Here is a 19408-nt window from a genome sequence, read left to right as displayed (position 1 = left end):
AGCCCAAACTTTTGAAATTTTTACCCGATTTAAAAGTGGAATACCTCTCTGAATTTGTTATTAAAATATCTATCTAGCTGCATTATTGGTTTATTTTCGAATTTTTGGTCAATATTTTGTAATTTTTTATGACCCCCGACCTGTCAAAATTTGCAAAAAAATGGGTTTGCAGAAAAGTGACCAGATCCCAGCACTGCTTAGCCCATAACTTTTGAAATTTTTACCCGATTTAAAAGTGGAATGCCTCTCTGAATTTGTTATTAAAATATCTATCTAGCTACATCATTGGTTTATTTTCGAATTTTTGGTCAATATTTTGTAATTTTTTATGACCCCCGACCTGTCAAAATTTGCAAAAAATGGGTTTGCAGAAAAGTGACCAGATCCCAGCACTGCTTAGCCCAAACTTTTGAAATTTTTACCCGATTTAAAAGTGGAATACCTCTCTGAATTTGTTATTAAAATATCTATCTAGCTGCATTATTGGTTTATTTTCGAATTTTTGGTCAATATTTTGTAATTTTTTATGACCCCCGACCTGTCAAAATTTGCAAAAAATGGGTTTGCAGAAAAGTGACCAGATCCCAGCACTGCTTAGCCCATAACTTTTGAAATTTTTACCCGATTTAAAAGTGGAATACCTCTCTGAATTTGTTATTAAAATATCTATCTAGCTGCATTATTGGTTTATTTTCGAATTTTTGGTCAATATTTTGTAATTTTTTATGACCCCCGACCTGTCAAAATTTGCAAAAAATGGGTTTGCAGAAAAGTGACCAGATCCCAGCACTGCTTAGCCCATAACTTTTGAAATTTTTACCCGATTTAAAAGTGGAATACCTCTCTGAATTTGTTATTCGAATATCTATCTAGCTGCATTATTGGTTTATTTTCGAATTTTTGGTCAATATTTTGTAATTTTTTATGACCCCCGACCTGTCAAAATTTGCAAAAAATGGGTTTGCAGAAAAGTGACCAGATCCCAGCACTGCTTAGCCCATAACTTTTGAAATTTTTACCCGATTTAAAAGTGGAATACCTCTCTGAATTTGTTGTTAAAATATCTATCTAGCTGCATTATTGGTTTATTTTCGAATTTTTGGTCAATATTTTGTAATTTTTTATGACCCCCGACCTGTCAAAATTTGCAAAAAAATGGGTTTGCAGAAAAGTGACCAGATCCCAGCACTGCTTAGCCCATAACTTTTGAAATTTTTACCCGATTTAAAAAGTGGAATACCTCTCTGAATTTGTTATTAAAATATCTATCTAGCTGCATTATTGGTTTATTTTCGAATTTTTGGTCAATATTTTGTAATTTTTTATGACCCCCGACCTGTCAAAATTTGCAAAAAATGGGTTTGCAGAAAAGTGACCAGATCCCAGCACTGCTTAGCCCATAACTTTTGAAATTTTTACCCGATTTAAAAGTGGAATACCTCTCTGAATTTGTTATTAAAATATCTATCTAGCTGCATTATTGGTTTATTTTCGAATTTTTGGTCAATATTTTGTAGTTTTTTATGACCCCCGACTTGTTAAAATTTGCAAAAAATGGGTTTGCAGAAAAGTGACCAGATCCCAGCACTGCTTAGCCCAAACTTTTGAAATTTTTACCCGATTTAAAAGTGGAATACCTCTCTGAATTTGTTATTAAAATATCTATCTAGCTGCATTATTGGTTTATTTTCGAATTTTTGGTCAATATTTTGTAATTTTTTATGACCCCCGACCTGTCAAAATTTGCAAAAAATGGGTTTGCAGAAAAGTGACCAGATCCCAGCACTGCTTAGCCCATAACTTTTGAAATTTTTACCCGATTTAAAAGTGGAATACCTCTCTGAATTTGTTGTTAAAATATCTATCTAGCTGCATTATTGGTTTATTTTCGAATTTTTGGTCAATATTTTGTAATTTTTTATGACCCCCGACCTGTCAAAATTTGCAAAAAAATGGGTTTGCAGAAAAGTGACCAGATCCCAGCACTGCTTAGCCCATAACTTTTGAAATTTTTACCCGATTTAAAAGTGGAATACCTCTCTGAATTTGTTATTAAAATATCTATCTAGCTGCATCATTGGTTTATTTTCGAATTTTTGGTCAATATTTTGTAATTTTTTATGACCCCCCGACCTGTCAAAATTTGCAAAAAATGGGTTTGCAGAAAAGTGACCAGATCCCAGCACTGCTTAGCCCAAACTTTTTGAAATTTTTACCCGATTTAAAAGTGGAATACCTCTCTGAATTTGTTATTAAAATATCTATCTAGCTGCATTATTGGTTTATTTTCGAATTTTTGGTCAATATTTTGTAATTTTTTATGACCCCCGACCTGTCAAAATTTGCAAAAAATGGGTTTGCAGAAAAGTGACCAGATCCCAGCACTGCTTAGCCCATAACTTTTGAAATTTTTACCCGATTTAAAAGTGGAATACCTCTCTGAATTTGTTGTTAAAATATCTATCTAGCTGCATTATTGGTTTATTTTCGAATTTTTGGTCAATATTTTGTAATTTTTTATGACCCCCGACCTGTCAAAATTTGCAAAAAAATGGGTTTGCAGAAAAGTGACCAGATCCCAGCACTGCTTAGCCCATAACTTTTGAAATTTTTACCCGATTTAAAAGTGGAATACCTCTCTGAATTTGTTATTAAAATATCTATCTAGCTACATTATTGGTTTATTTTCGAATTTTTGGTCAATGTTTTGTCATTTTTTATGACCCCCGACCTGTCAAAATTTGCAAAAAATGGGTTTGCAGAAAAGTGACCAGATCCCAGCACTGCTTAGCCCAAACTTTTGAAATTTTTACCCGATTTAAAAGTGGAATACCTCTCTGAATTTGTTGTTAAAATATCTATCTAGCTGCATTATTGGTTTATTTTCGAATTTTTGGTCAATATTTTGTAATTTTTTATGACCCCCGACCTGTCAAAATTTGCAAAAAAATGGGTTTGCAGAAAAGTGACCAGATCCCAGCACTGCTTAGCCCATAACTTTTGAAATTTTTACCCGATTTAAAAGTGGAATACCTCTCTGAATTTGTTATTAAAATATCTATCTAGCTGCATTATTGGTTTATTTTCGAATTTTTGGTCAATATTTTGTAATTTTTTATGACCCCCGACCTGTCAAAATTTGCAAAAAATGGGTTTGCAGAAAAGTGACCAGATCCCAGCACTGCTTAGCCCATAACTTTTGAAATTTTTACCCGATTTAAAAGTGGAATACCTCTCTGAATTTGTTATTAAAATATCTATCTAGCTGCATTATTGGTTTATTTTCGAATTTTTGGTCAATATTTTGTAATTTTTTATGACCCCCGACCTGTCAAAATTTGCAAAAAATGGGTTTGCAGAAAAGTGACCAGATCCCAGCACTGCTTAGCCCAAACTTTTGAAATTTTTACCCGATTTAAAAGTGGAATACCTCTCTGAATTTGTTATTAAAATATCTATCTAGCTGCATTATTGGTTTATTTTCGAATTTTTGGTCAATATTTTGTAATTTTTTATGACCCCCGACCTGTCAAAATTTGCAAAAAATGGGTTTGCAGAAAAAGTGACCAGATCCCAGCACTGCTTAGCCCATAACTTTTGAAATTTTTACCCGATTTAAAAGTGGAATACCTCTCTGAATTTGTTGTTAAAATATCTATCTAGCTGCATTATTGGTTTATTTTCGAATTTTTGGTCAATATTTTGTAATTTTTATGACCCCCGACCGTCAAAATTTGCAAAAATGGGTTTGAAAAGTGACAAGTCCTTTCCCAAATTTTAAATTTTTTCCCATTTAAAGGCTGAAGCCAGTTTTTCGTTTTTTTTTTTTTTTGAATTGTTAAAATAAGTCTTATTGAATTGAATTTGAAGTTTACTGTAAGTTAGTTTAGGGCGAAGGCGGGAGCGCAATAAAGCTTTTGTTCGCTCTCTGCGAGTTCGCTCCGTCTTCGCCAACCTTCGGTAAGCTAGGCTTAAGTATGATTGTGGAGAATAGAGCATTCGTTGAAATTGAGTTTGATCGAGCGCACGCATTTCTTTTTCGTTTGTCGTTTTGCCAAAATAAATTTATTAATTAGCCACCCAAGTTTCGGTTTTTAATAATTAGAAAAACGCTTCTAATTTTTCATGGCGCCCCCGGGTGGACTAATTAATTAAATTAAAAGGCAACAAATTTTATTTAAAGTGACAGTGACACATATTCAAAAGTGCAAGTGATTTTTCTTGTGTTTTTTTGGTGATACATACATATACATATACACCAAATTGCACAAAATCCAATTTTGCTTGTGATATACACAGTTGCCCGCGACGTGTGTTCAAAAGAAAAACATTTAAGCTCCAGCTATTAATTAATCGTGCCGGTCGCGAAATTAAATACCCTAATCCGACCTTTCTGCCACCGACGAGGGATGCCCTGCGATTGTTCAAGTTGCAAAAGGAAAGTGGCAGCAGGATTGAAAGATCCAAACGAAGAACCAAAGGTATTTGTGCAAAAAATTGAAAGCTGAGTTTTGACAAAAAACTAGAAATATTCGTTAATTGTCTAGTGCTGAAAAATTGCACCTCGCTTTCAATTCTTGGCACATATGTACAAAATAGTAGAGCTAGATTGCATGCAAATTAAAATTTAAACAATTTAAATAATATCAAAAAGTAGCAAAATATTACAGCCATTATATATATATAAATACCTAATATATTTACAAGTGCTAAATTGATGTATACTATTTGAACCAATTTGGATGCAACTTTTGTTAAATTGTGTTAAATTATTGCAATCACTGTCGCCCCCCTTGTTTTTAATTATCGTTAAAACCTCGCAAGTTAATAGTTGGGAAGTTAATCTGAGCCGTTATACACAAATAAATAAGCCCTTATATACAAGCAGCTGCAGCGGTAAACTTTTTTCGTTTTCGCTTTCGCTTGGTCGCCGCTAGCAGCGTTGTTGTTGTTGTTGGGTTCTTGTCATTTGGGCGCGCTACAGGTTAACGGACCGTCAAGTGACGCGCTACCCCGCATTCGGTTGGGTATATTGTTTTTCGCCGTCGTTTGCACCCACTATTAATTTTGATACTTCGTGCCTCGATATTCAATTTAAAAATTATTTTCGTTGTTTCTCGCCTCTAAATAATTATTTAATAATAATAATTATTTAATAATTTTTTTTTCGAACAAATTTAATATTTTATAAATTATTATTTTTTTGTGGTTTAATTCGAAAATTAATTTCATTTAAATTTTTCAACACTTGGTCCTTTAATAATTTACTTTAATAAATTTGGTTTTTGATAATTTAATTCAAAAATGAGCCAAGAAAAGCCAAAAAGTAACCTGCTTGAAGACTTGAAAGCCAAGTTACAAAATCGAGTAAAAAGCATTCGCCGATTAAGTGATCGACTCGATTCTGGCGCGATCGCGATTAAAGAAGAAGAATTAAAATGTAGATTAGATACGTTAAACGCTGCAATTAATAAGGCAAATCTATTGCAAGAAGAGATAGAAGATATAGATGATGGCGATGAATTTAGAGATGAGTTGGAGGAGCTATCAATTGTTACCAAGGCAAAATTAATGTCGCTTTTGTCGGCCTTGAAGACAGCAAGCGATCCAAAAATTTCCGGATCAGCTTCTGTAGCCCCAACTCGAGCTCGACTTCCGAATTTGGCCTTGCCAAAGTTCAGCGGCAAATATTCGGAGTTTAAAAATTTCATCAGCCTTTTTGAAACTCTCGTTCATCAAGACGACAGCATTCCAGTTATCGAGAAATTTAACCACCTAATTTCGTGTCTCTCCGGTGAAGCCTTAGGGACTATTAAGGCTTATCAAGTCACCGCGAGCAATTATGAGAAGGCTATGGCCAGCCTTAAAAAAAGTCTACGATAACGAATGCTTGATTTTTATGAATAATATCTCAACATTGTTCACTCTTCCAAAAATTACGCACCAATCAGCGTCTTCCTTAAGAAGCCTTATCGATACCGTTTCATCAATTTATGGATCGTTGTTATCGATAGGAGATGATACAAAAATATCCAATGCAATGTTGATTTATCTCGTCTTGAACAGAGTAGACCCAGTGACTAAACAAAAATGGGAAGAACAGCTCGATTATGAAACTTTGCCGCTTTGGTCCGATTGTGAGAAGATGTTGAATCGCCGATATCAGCATTTATCTGCTGAGGAAACATCAAAACCAAAGCAAGATAAATTAATTCCGAGCAAACATAATCGAAGCTCGTTTTCGTGTTCTTCGACCAACACTAAGTCCGTGCAAAGTTGTAGCTATTGCAATGCTGGAGACCATGTCCTAGCGAACTGCAGTCCGTTTGGTCGGCTGTCAGTAATGCAAAGGTTCGATTTTGTTAAATCTGCGTCTTTGTGCATAAATTGTCTGCGAAAGGGTCATACGGTTTCCAAATGCAAGAGTAGTAAATGTCGAGTTTGTGGTCGCTCGCATCACGTTTTACTGCACAGGTATACCGTCTCCGAGAATAGTTTAGCGTTGCCACCACCCCAAGAGAGTCTGTCTCCCTCTAAAAGTCAGGATCAGCCTTCCACGTCACATGTTATGCATGCGACATCATTGGACAGGGTGATTTTGGCCACGTCGATCGTAAGTGTCCGCACGAAAAGCGGTGAATACATTTTGGCTCGAGCCCTTCTTGACTCTGGGTCTCAAGCCAATTTCGTTACAGAAGACCTTGCTCGCCGCTTACAGATCCGTAAAGAGGAATCGTGTATCAACTTACTTGGTATTGGCGAATCCAATTCTCAAGTTAAGAAAAAGGTACACACAGTGGTGAAGTCGCGAATAAATGGTAGTGAATTTTCGTTCGATTTTTGGATTTTGAAATCGATATCCGGATATCATCCGGACCAGTCTGTGAATATCAGTGACTGGAAAATTCCAAAGAACGTACCATTAGCAGACCCCTATTTCTACAAGCCACAAAGAATAGATATGTTGATAGGAGCAGAATCATTTTTCGAGCTTTTAGCTGTTGGTCAAATTAAGCAAGGTCCTGACTATCCAACTCTTCAAAAGACCCTACTTGGATGGGTTGTTTCAGGCAGATACAAGGCGTCTGCCCCAAGAGATGTTGTGAATAGTTTCAGTTGTAGTGAAGAGCTATTAGTATCGATTGATAGCACACTACAAAAGTTTTGGTCACTGGAAGAAATGCCATCTATAAAGAAAATTCTATCACCTGAGCATAAGTTGTGTGAAGAACACTATAGAAAGACCACTCAGGTTTTGCCATCAGGTCGGTTTGAAGTTAGATTGCCGTTTAAATCTGATCCCACTGGATTGGGCAACTCATTCGAGGTTGCAAAAAGGAGATTTCTGTCGCTCGAAAGAAGGTTGTCGCGAGATCCTGAATTAAAGAAAATGTATCTCGAATTCATGGAAGAATACCTCGCGTTAGGTCATATGTCTCCTACAGACAATAGAGTTCCTTTGACTCCACATTATGTTATTCCGCATCAGTGTGTCCTTAGGCCCCAGAGTACGTCTACTAAGTTGCGTGTCGTGTTTGACGCCTCTTGCAAAACGTCATCTCAGGTGTCCCTAAATGATATCTTGATGGTAGGCCCAACTATCCAAGATGAGTTATACTCCACACTGCTCCGCTTCCGGCTGCACAGGTTTGCTCTGACAGCCGATGTTAAAAAAATGTATCGTCAAGTAATGGTAAATGAAGCGGATAGGCCATTTCAACTCATAGTGTGGAGAAGAGACCCCTCAGAATCCTTGAGATTATACCAGCTCAACACCGTAACATATGGAACTGGTCCAGCTCCATATCTAGCGATTCGGTGTTTAAAAAGGTTGAGTGAATCTGCCAAACTTTCATTCCCTAGAGCTGCTGAAGTGATTGGATCCGACTTTTACGTCGATGATATGCTAACTGGTGCTGCATGCGTCGAGGAGCTCAGATCTATTAGGTCTGAAGTGTCTCAGGTTCTTCAAACCGCCGGGTTTGAATTGACAAAGTGGTTTTCGAACTCACCTGAGGTCACCGCATCTGAGAGCACAGTTAAATCCATACCGATCTCGGATTCAGAGTCGACGAAGGCGTTAGGCATATCGTGGTTGCCTAACGAAGATTCTTTCAAGTTTGAAATTGACAATTCCGTCATGGGTCTCAGAGCGACAAAGCGGAACATACTATCGGTGACATCGAAGCTGTTCGACCCCCTCGGCTTGCTTAGTCCTATCGTAATCAGAGGAAAAATCCTATTGCAGGAACTCTGGCTGAACAAGTTGGATTGGGATGAGTCGATTCCTGTGCATTTGGAAACTGCGTGGAATAAGTTGAAAAATACATTGTCTCGTTTGGAAGAGATAACAATTCCGCGGTATGTGCACACCGATCCGATGTCACCGGTTCAATTGCATGCCTTTGCCGACGCATCCATGAGAGCTTATGGAGCTTGCGTCTATATTCGTAGCAAAACTGCAGAAGGTATTAAACTGTCATTACTGACGTCAAAATCTAAAGTAGCGCCGCTCAAGACTAAAACGCTCCCAAGGCTTGAGTTATGTGCCGCTCACCTTCTCGCAGATCTCTGTCACAGAATCAAACCCCTATTAAAGGTCCCTATCGAACGGATAGTATATTGGTCAGACTCGGAAGTTACGTTGCATTGGATTCGATCCCATCCGTCTTCTTTGTCGATATTCGTCTCGAATAGGGTAGCGGAGATTCAGGAGTGGTCAGGAGAAGCTACGTGGCGGCATGTCCCAACTAACCAGAACCCAGCAGATATTGTATCAAGAGGTTGTGACATAGAGGAAATTAGCGATTCAATCTGGTTTACTGGACCATCCTTTTTGAAGAATGGAGAAGAGACCTGGCCCAAAAATTCACATTTCGTTCTTGATGAAAAGGTCCTAATTGAAGAATCAAGGAAGACTGTGGTAACGATGGCTGCCACGGTACGGAAGTCGGAACTGGTAGATGTCATCGAGGGATTTTCGTCACACCTCAAGCTGCTTAGAGTGTTCGGTTACATGTTCTGCTTTATAAGGAAATGCAGAGACAGGAGTATAGTTTTTGAAAAAACTCTGTCTCCGAATGAGTACAACGAAGCCTTCTTAAAAATTGTCGAGACCATCCAGAAACACGAGTATCACGAAGTTCTTGAAAAAGTTCGGAAGAACTCCAGAGTTGGCCCAAGTCTTCAACGATTGAACCCATTCATTCATGAAGACTCAGGCACTTGGTGTAATTTTTCGTTGTTGCGAGTTGGGGGGCGATTAGCAAATGCTCCTATAACGTACGATGCCAAGTTTCCCCTGCTGTTGACAAAATGCTCCCAATTTGTGCAGAGCTATGTCCGGCATTTGCATCTAACCAATTTTCATGTCGGGCCACGAGCACTTGTGAGTCTCCTTCGACAGCGTATTTGGATCGTAAACGCTCAGGAGGTCTGCAGTCAAATAGTTCGATCATGTATTCGCTGCTTTAAATGCAAGCCTCGACTAATGACGCAAATTATGGGAAATTTACCCGCAGATCGTCTCCGTGCTCTCCGCCCATTTAGTATCTGTGGCGTTGATTTTTGTGGCCCCGTCTATACGACATTGAAAATTCGTGGAAGGCCTCCTTATAAGTCCTACATAGCGCTTTTTGTGTGTTTTGCGTCCAAAGCGGTTCATTTAGAAATTGTGTCAGACTTAACCACTAACTCCTTCTTATTGGCTTTCCAAAGGTTCGTTGGGCGCCGAGGATGCCCTCGCACAGTCCACTGCGACAACGCGACGAACTTCGTCGGAGCGAGTCGCCACTTCCAGGGCCTTCGGGAGCGCATAGAGAAGGAGGCAGACGCCATTCGAGAATTCGCGTCAAGAAGCGGATGCGAGTTTGCATTCACACCGCCTCGGGCTCCGCACATGGGCGGGCTTTGGGAGGCAGGTGTGAAAACTGCAAAGCACCTACTCCTACGAGCGGTGGGCAGCGCGCTCCTAACCGCAGAAGAGCTGGAGACGGTGCTCGTCGGGATCGAGGCGGCGATGAACTCCCGGCCGCTAGGCGCGCTATCCAACGATCCCAGCGACGGAGAAGCGCTAACACCAGGGCACCTGCTGACAGGCGGGCCGCTATTCCCCATCCCAGCACTCCGGACCCCGGACCAGGCGGGTCTCAGTTGCTTGCGGCGATGGCAACTTGTCTCGTCAGCCAGGCAAATGTTCTGGCGGCGATGGTCCCTGGATTATGTGCTGGGCCTGCAAATTCGGGGCAAGTGGCACCAGGAGCAGCCCAACATCCAGGAAGGACAACTGGTCGTCGTCGCCGAGGACAACCTGCCGCCTCAACAATGGCTGATAGGGAGGATCATCGCCACTCACGCAGGAGAGGACGGCATGGTCAGGGTCGTCGAAGTGAGGACCAGCGGAGGAGGGATTTTTAAGCGGGCCATCCATAAATTGGCGCCGCTTCCAATATGTTGAAGCCGGACGGGCCTTCAACGGGGCCGGTGTTGGCTGAAGCCAGTTTTTCGTTTTCTTTTATTTTTTGAATTGTTAAAATAAGTCTTATTGAATTGAATTTGAAGTTTACTGTAAGTTAGTTTAGGGCGAAGGCGGGAGCGCAATAAAGCTTTCGTTCGCTCTCTGCGAGTTCGCTCCGTCTTCGCCAACCTTCGGTAAGCTAGGCTTAAGTATGATTGTGGAGAATAGAGCATTCGTTGAAATTGAGTATTATCGAGCGCACGCATTTCTTTTCGTTTGTCGTTTTGCCAAAATAAATTTATTAATTAGCCACCCAAGTTTCGGTTTTTTAATAATTAGAAAAACGCTTCTAATTTTTCAAGTGGAATACCCCTCTGAATTTGTTGTTAAAATATCTATCTAGCTGCATTATTGGTTTATTTTCGAATTTTTGGTCAATATTTTGTAATTTTTTATGACCCCCGACCTGTCAAAATTTGCAAAAAAATGGGTTTGCAGAAAAGTGACCAGATCCCAGCACTGCTTAGCCCATAACTTTTGAAATTTTTACCCGATTTAAAAGTGGAATGCCTCTCTGAATTTGTTATTAAAATATCTATCTAGCTACATTATTGGTTTATTTTCGAATTTTTGGTCAATATTTTGTAGTTTTTTATGACCCCCGACCTGTCAAAATTTGCAAAAAATGGGTTTGCAGAAAAGTGACAAGATCCCAGCACTGCTTAGCCCAAACTTTTGAAATTTTTACCCGATTTAAAAGTGGAATACTTCTCTGAATTTGTTGTTAACATATCTATCTATCTGCATTATTGGTTTATTTTCGAATTTTTGGTCAATATTTTGTAATTTTTTATGACCCCCGACCTGTCAAAATTTGCACAAAAATGGGTTTACAGAAAAGTGACCAGATCCCAGCACTGCTTAGCCCATAACATGTGAAATTTTTACCCGATTTTAAAGTGGAATACCTCTCTGAATTTGTTATTCGAATATCTATCTAGCTGCATTATTGGTTTATTTTCGAATTTTTGGTCAATATTTTGTAATTTTTTATGACCCCCGACCTGTCAAAATTTGCAAAAAATGGGTTTGCAGAAAAGTGACCAGAACCCAGCACTGCTTAGCCCATAACTTTTGAAATTTTTACCCGATTTAAAAGTGGAATACCTCTCTGAATTTGTTATTCGAATATCTATCTAGCTGCATTATTGGTTTATTTTCGAATTTTTGGTCAATATTTTGTAATTTTTTATGACCCCCGACCTGTCAAAATTTGCAAAAAATGGGTTTGCAGAAAAGTGACCAGAACCCAGCACTGCTTAGCCCATAACTTTTGAAATTTTTACCCGATTTAAAAGTGGAATACCTCTCTGAATTTGTTGTTAAAATATCTATCTAGCTGCATTATTGGTTTATTTTCGAATTTTTGGTCAATATTTTGTAATTTTTTATGACCCCCGACCTGTCAAGATTTGCAAAAAATGGGTTTGCAGAAAAGTGACCAGATCCCAGCACTGCTTAGCCCATAACTTTTGAAATTTTTACCCGATTTAAAAGTGGAATGCCTCTCTGAATTTGTTATTAAAATATCTATCTAGCTGCATTATTGGTTTATTTTCGAATTTTTGGTCAATATTTTGTAATTTTTTATGACCCCCGACCTGACAAAATTTGCAAAAAATGGGTTTGCAGAAAAGTGACAAGATCCCAGCACTGCTTAGCCCAAACTTTTGAAATTTTTACCCGATTTAAAAGTGGAATACCTCTCTGAATTTGTTGTTAAAATATCTATCTAGCTGCATTATTGGTTTATTTTCGAATTTTTGGTCAATATTTTGTAATTTTTTATGACCCCCGACCTGTCAAAATTTGCAAAAAAAATGGGTTTGCAGAAAAGTGACCAGATCCCAGCACTGCTTATCCCATAGCTTTTGAAATTTTTACCCGATTTAAAAGTGGAATGCCTCTCTGAATTTGTTATTAAAATATCTATCTAGCTACATCATTGGTTTATTTTCGAATTTTTGGTCAATGTTTCGTCATTTTTTATGACCCCCGACCTGTCAAAATTTGCAAAAAATGGGTTTGCAGAAAAGTGACCAGATCCCAGCACTGCTTAGCCCAAACTTTTGAAATTTTTACCCGATTTAAAAGTGGAATACCTCTCTGAATTTGTTGTTAAAATATCTATCTAGCTGCATTATTGGTTTATTTTCGAATTTTTGGTCAATATTTTGTAATTTTTTATGACCCCACCTGTCAAAATTTGCAAAAAAATGGGTTTGCAGAAAAGTGACCAGATCCCAGCACTGCTTATCCCAAAACTTTTGAAATTTTTACCCGATTTAAAAGTGGAATGCCTCTCTGAATTTGTTATTAAAATATCTATCTAGCTACATCATTGGTTTATTTTCGAATTTTTGGTCAATGTTTCGTCATTTTTTATGACCCCCGACCTGTCAAAATTTGCAAAAAATGGGTTTGCAGAAAAGTGACCAGATCCCAGCACTGCTTAGCCCAAACTTTTGAAATTTTTACCCGATTTAAAAGTGGAATACCTCTCTGAATTTGTTATTCGAATATCTATCTAGCTGCATTATTGGTTTATTTTCGAATTTTTGGTCAATATTTTGTAATTTTTTATGACCCCCGACCTGTCAAAATTTGCAAAAAATGGGTTTGCAGAAAAGTGACCAGAACCCAGCACTGCTTAGCCCATAACTTTTGAAATTTTTACCCGATTTAAAAGTGGAATACCTCTCTGAATTTGTTATTAAAATATCTATCTAGCTGCATTATTGGTTTATTTTCGAATTTTTGGTCAATATTTTGTAGTTTTTTATGACCCCCGACTTGTTAAAATTTGCAAAAAATGGGTTTGCAGAAAAGTGACCAGATCCCAGCACTGTTTATCCCAAACCTTTTGAAATTTTTAACCGATTTAAAAGTGGAATACCTCTCTGAATTTGCTATTAAAATATCTATCTAGCTGCATTATTGGTTTATTTTCGAATTTTTGGTCAATATTTTGTAATTTTTTATGACCCCCGACCTGTCAAAATTTGCAAAAAATGGGTTTGCAGAAAAGTGACCAGATCCCAGCGCTGCTTAGCCCATAACTTTTGAAATTTTTACCCGATTTAAAAGTGGAATACCTCTCTGAATTTGTTGTTAAAATGTCTATCTAGCTGCATTATTGGTTTATTTTCGAATTTTTGGTCAATATTTTGTAATTTTTTATGACCCCCGACCTGTAAAAATTTGCAAAAAATGAGTTTGCAGAAAAGTGACCAGAACCCAGCACTGCTTAGCCCATAACTTTTGAAATTTTTACCCGATTTAAAAGTGGAATACCTCTCTGAATTTGTTGTTAAAATGTCTATCTAGCTGCATTATTGGTTTATTTTCGAATTTTTGGTCAATATTTTGTAATTTTTTATGACCCCCGACCTGTAAAAATTTGCAAAAAATGAGTTTGCAGAAAAGTGACCAGAACCCAGCACTGCTTAGCCCATAACTTTTGAAATTTTTACCCGATTTAAAAGTGGAATACCTCTCTGAATTTGTTATTAAAATATCTATCTAGCTGCATTATTGGTTTATTTTCGAATTTTTGGTCAATATTTTGTAATTTTTTATGACCCCCGACTTGTTAAAATTTGCAAAAAATGGGTTTGCAGAAAAGTGACCAGATCCCAGCACTGCTTATCCCAAACCTTTTGAAATTTTTACCCGATTTAAAAGTGGAATACCTCTCTGAATTTGCTATTAAAATATCTATCTAGCTGCATTATTGGTTTATTTTGGAATTTTTGGTCAATATTTTTTAATTTTTTATGACCCCCGACCTGTCAAAATTTGCAAAAAATGGGTTTGCAGAAAAGTGACCAGATCCCAGCACTGCTTAGCCCATAACTTTTGAAATTTTTACCCGATTAAAAAGTGGAATACCTCTCTGAATTTGTTGTTAAAATATCTATCTAGCTGCATTATTGGTTTATTTTCGAATTTTTGGTCAATATTTTGTAATTTTTTATGACCCCCGACCTGTCAAAATTTGCAAAAAAATGGGTTTGCAGAAAAGTGACCAGATCCCAGCACTGCTTATCCCATAACTTTTGAAATTTTTACCCGATTTAAAAGTGGAATGCCTCTCTGAATTTGTTGTTAAAATATCTATCTAGCTGCATTATTGGTTTATTTTCGAATTTTTGGTCAATATTTTGTAGTTTTTTATGACCCCCGACTTGTTAAATTTTCCAAAAAATGGGTTTGCAGAAAAGTGACCAGATCCCAGCTCTGGTTATCCCAAACCTTTTGAAATTTTTACCCGATTTAAAAGTGGAATACCTCTCTGAATTTGCTATTAAAATATCTATCTAGCTGCATTATTGGTTTATTTTCGAATTTTTGGTCAATATTTTTTAATGTTTTATGACCCCCGACCTGTCAAAATTTGCAAAAAATGGGTTTGCAGAAAAGTGACCAGATCCCAGCACTGCTTAGCCCAAACTTTTGAAATTTTTACCCGATTTAAAAGTGGAATACCTCTCTGAATTTGTTATTCGAATATCTATCTAGCTGCATTATTGGTTTATTTTCGAATTTTTGGTCAATATTTTGTAGTTTTTTATGACCCCCGGGTTTGCAGAAAAGTGACCAGATCCCAGCACTGCTTATCCCATAACTTTTGAAATTTTTACCCGATTTAAAAGTGGAATACCTCTCTGAATTTGTTGTTAAAATATCTATCTAGCTGCATTATTGGTTTATTTTCGAATTTTTGGTCAATATTTTGTAATTTTTTATGACCCCCGACCTGTCAAAATTTGCAAAAAATGGGTTTGCAGAAAAGTGACAAGATCCCAGCACTGCTTAGCCCAAACTTTTGAAATTTTTACCCGATTTAAAAGTGGAATACCTCTCTGAATTTGTTGTTAAAATATCTATCTAGCTGCATTATTGGTTTATTTTCGAATTTTTGGTCAATATTTTGTAATTTTTTATGACCCCCGACCTGTCAAAATTTGCAAAAAAATGGGTTTGCAGAAAAGTGACCAGATCCCAGCACTGCTTATCCCATAACTTTTGAAATTTTTAACCGATTTAAAAGTGGAATGCCTCTCTGAATTTGTTATTAAAATATCTATCTAGCTACATCATTGGTTTATTTTCGAATTTTTGGTCAATGTTTCGTCATTTTTTATGACCCCCGACCTGTCAAAATTTGCAAAAAAATGGGTTTGCAGAAAAGTGACCAGATCCCAGCACTGCTTAGCCCATAACTTTTGAAATTTTTACCCGATTTAAAAGTGGAATACCTCTCTGAATTTGTTATTCGAATATCTATCTAGCTGCATTATTGGTTTATTTTCGAATTTTTGGTCAATATTTTGTAGTTTTTTATGACCCCCGACCTGTCAAAATTTGCAAAAAATGGGTTTGCAGAAAAGTGACCAGATCCCAGCACTGCTTAGCCCATAACATGTGAAATTTTTACCCGATTTAAAAGTGGAATACCTCTCTGAATTTGTTATTCGAATATCTATCTAGCTGCATTATTGGTTTATTTTCGAATTTTTGGTCAATGTTTCGTCATTTTTTATGACCCCCGACCTGTCAAAATTTGCAAAAAATGGGTTTGCAGAAAAGTGATCAGATCCCAGCACTGCTTAGCCCATAACTTTTGAAATTTTTGCCCGATTTAAAAGTGGAATACCTCTCTGAATTTGTTATTAAAATATCTATCTAGCTGCATTATTGGTTTATTTTCGAATTTTTGGTCAATATTTTGTAATTTTTTATGACCCCCGACCTGTCAAAATTTGCAAAAAATGGGTTTGCAGAAAAGTGACCAGATCCCAGCACTGCTTATTCCAAACCTTTTGAAATTTTTACCCGATTTAAAAGTGGAATACCTCTCTGAATTTGTTGTTAAAATATCTATCTAGCTGCATTATTGGTTTATTTTCGAATTTTTGGTCAATATTTTGTAATTTTTTATGACCCCCGACCTGTCAAAATTTGCAAAAAATGGGTTTGCAGAAAAGTGACAAGATCCCAGCACTGCTTAGCCCAAACTTTTGAAATTTTTACCCGATTTAAAAGTGGAATACCTCTCTGAATTTGTTGTTAAAATATCTATCTAGCTGCATTATTAGTTTATTTTCGAATTTTTGGTCAATATTTTGTAATTTTTTATGACCCCCGACCTGTCAAAATTTGCAAAAAATGGGTTTGCAGAAAAGTGACCAGATCCCAGCACTGCTTAACCCAAACTTTTGAAATTTTTACCCGATTTCAAAGTGGAATACCTCTCTGAATTTGTTATTCGAATATCTATCTAGCTGCATTATTGGTTTATTTTCGAATTTTTGGTCAATATTTTGTAGTTTTTTATGACCCCCGACCTGTCAAAATTTGCAAAAAATGGGTTTGCAGAAAAGTGACCAGATCCCAGCACTGCTTAGCCCAAACTTTTGAAATTTTTACCCGATTTAAAAGTGGAATACCTCTCTGAATTTGTTATTAAAATATCTATCTAGCTGCATTATTGGTTTATTTTCGAATTTTTGGTCAATATTTTGTAATTTTTTATGACCCCCGACCTGTCAAAATTTGCAAAAAATGGGTTTGCAGAAAAGTGACCAGATCCCAGCACTGCTTAGCCCAAACTTTTGAAATTTTTACCCGATTTAAAAGTGGAATACCTCTCTGAATTTGTTGTTAAAATATCTATCTAGCTGCATTATTGGTTTATTTTCGAATTTTTGGTCAATATTTTGTAGTTTTTTATGACCCCCGACCTGTCAAAATTTGCAAAAAATGGGTTTGCAGAAAAGTGACCAGATCCCAGCACTGCTTAGCCCAAACTTTAGAAATTTTTACCCGATTTAAAAGTGGAATACCTCTCTGAATTTGTTATTCGAATATCTATCTAGCTGCATTATTGGTTTATTTTCGAATTTTTGGTCAATATTTTGTAATTTTTTATGACCCCCGGGTTTGCAGAAAAGTGACCAGATCCCAGCACTGCTTAGCCCATAACTTTTGAAATTTTTACCCGATTTAAAAGTGGAATACCTCTCTGAATTTGTTGTTAAAATATCTATCTAGCTGCATTATTAGTTTATTTTCGAATTTTTGGTCAATATTTTGTAATTTTTTATGACCCCCGACCTGTCAAAATTTGCAAAAAATGGGTTTGCAGAAAAGTGACCAGATCCCAGCACTGCTTAACCCAAACTTTTGAAATTTTTACCCGATTTCAAAGTGGAATACCTCTCTGAATTTGTTATTCGAATATCTATCTAGCTGCATTATTGGTTTATTTTCGAATTTTTGGTCAATATTTTGTAGTTTTTTATGACCCCCACCTGTCAAAATTTGCAAAAAATGGGTTTGCAGAAAAGTGACCAGATCCCAGCACTGCTTAGCCCAAACTTTTGAAATTTTTACCCGATTTCAAAGTGGAATACCTCTCTGAATTTGTTATTCGAATATCTATCTAGCTGCATTATTGGTTTATTTTCGAATTTTTGGTCAATATTTTGTAGTTTTTTATGACCCCCCGACTTGTTAAAATTTGCAAAAAATGGGTTTGCAGAAAAGTGACAAGATCCCAGCACTGCTTAGCCCAAACTTTTGAAATTTTTACCCGATTTAAAAGTGGAATATCTCTCTGAATTTGTTGTTAAAATATCTATCTAGCTGCATTATTGGTTTATTTTCGAATTTTTGGTCAATGTTTCGTCATTTTTTATGACCCCCGACCTGTCAAAATTTGCAAAAAATGGGTTTGCAGAAAAGTGACAAGATCCCAGCACTGCTTATCCCATAACTTTTGAAATTTTTACCCGATTTAAAAGTGGAATGCCTCTCTGAATTTGTTATTAAAATATCTATCTAGCTACATCATTGGTTTATTTTCGAATTTTTGGTCAATATTTTGTAATTTTTTATGACCCCCGACCTGTCAAAATTTGCAAAAAATGGGTTTGCAGAAAAGTGACCAGATCCCAGCACTGCTTAGCCCAAACTTTTGAAATTTTTACCCGATTTAAAAGTGGAATACCTCTCTGAATTTGTTATTCGAATATCTATCTAGCTGCATTATTGGTTTATTTTCGAATTTTTGGTCAATATTTTTTAATTTTTTATGACCCCCGACCTGTCAAAATTTGCAAAAAATGGGTTTGCAGAAAAGTGACCAGATCCCAGCACTGCTTAGCCCATAATTTTTTGAAATTTTTACCCGATTTAAAAGTGGAATACCTCTCTGAATTTGTTGTTAAAATATCTATCTAGCTGCATTATTGGTTTATTTTCGAATTTTTGGTCAATGTTTCGTCATTTTTTATGACCCCCGACCTGTCAAAATTTGCAAAAAATGGGTTTGCAGAAAAGTGACCAGATCCCAGCACTGCTTAGCCCAAACTTTTGAAATTTTTACCCGACTTAAAAGTGGAATACCTCTCTGAATTTGTTATTCGAATATCTATCTAGCTGCATTATTGGTTTGTTTTCGAATTTTTGGTCAATATTTTGTAGTTTTTTATGACTCCCGACCTGTCAAAATTTGCAAAAAATGGGTTTGCAGAAAAGTGACCAGATCCCAGCACTGCTTAGCCCAAACTTTTGAAATTTTTACCCGATTTAAAAGTGGAATACCTCTCTGAATTTGTTATTCGAATATCTATCTAGCTGCATTATTGGTTTATTTTCGAATTTTTGGTCAATATTTTGTAATTTTTTATGACCCCCGACCTGTCAAAATTTGCAAAAAATGGGTTTGCAGAAAAGTGACCAGATCCCAGCACTGCTTAGCCCAAACTTTTGAAATTTTTACCCGATTTAAAAGTGGAATACCTCTCTGAATTTGTTGTTAAAATATCTATCTAGCTGCATTATTGGTTTATTTTCGAATTTTTGGTCAATATTTTGTAATTTTTT

The 19408-nt window shown here is 36.7% G+C and overlaps 1 protein-coding gene across 1 annotated transcript; it reads left to right on the top strand.

The window, feature by feature from the left end:
* Positions 1–4401: 4401 nt before the first annotated feature.
* LOC122319939 lies at positions 4402–10179 on the top strand (the record flags this gene model as incomplete). Its single annotated transcript, XM_043207856.1, has 2 exons — positions 4402–4481; positions 9718–10179. Coding segments are annotated over exons 1-2 (534 nt in total), but the record flags the coding sequence as incomplete, so codon positions are not given.
* Positions 10180–19408: the final 9229 nt, after the last annotated feature.

Source organism: Drosophila ficusphila, unplaced genomic scaffold (assembly GCF_018152265.1).
Source record: "Drosophila ficusphila isolate 14025-0441.05 unplaced genomic scaffold, ASM1815226v1 contig_294, whole genome shotgun sequence".
Classification (NCBI taxonomy): Eukaryota; Metazoa; Arthropoda; class Insecta; order Diptera; family Drosophilidae; genus Drosophila; species Drosophila ficusphila.
This window is presented reverse-complemented; position numbering and strand designations above follow the sequence as displayed.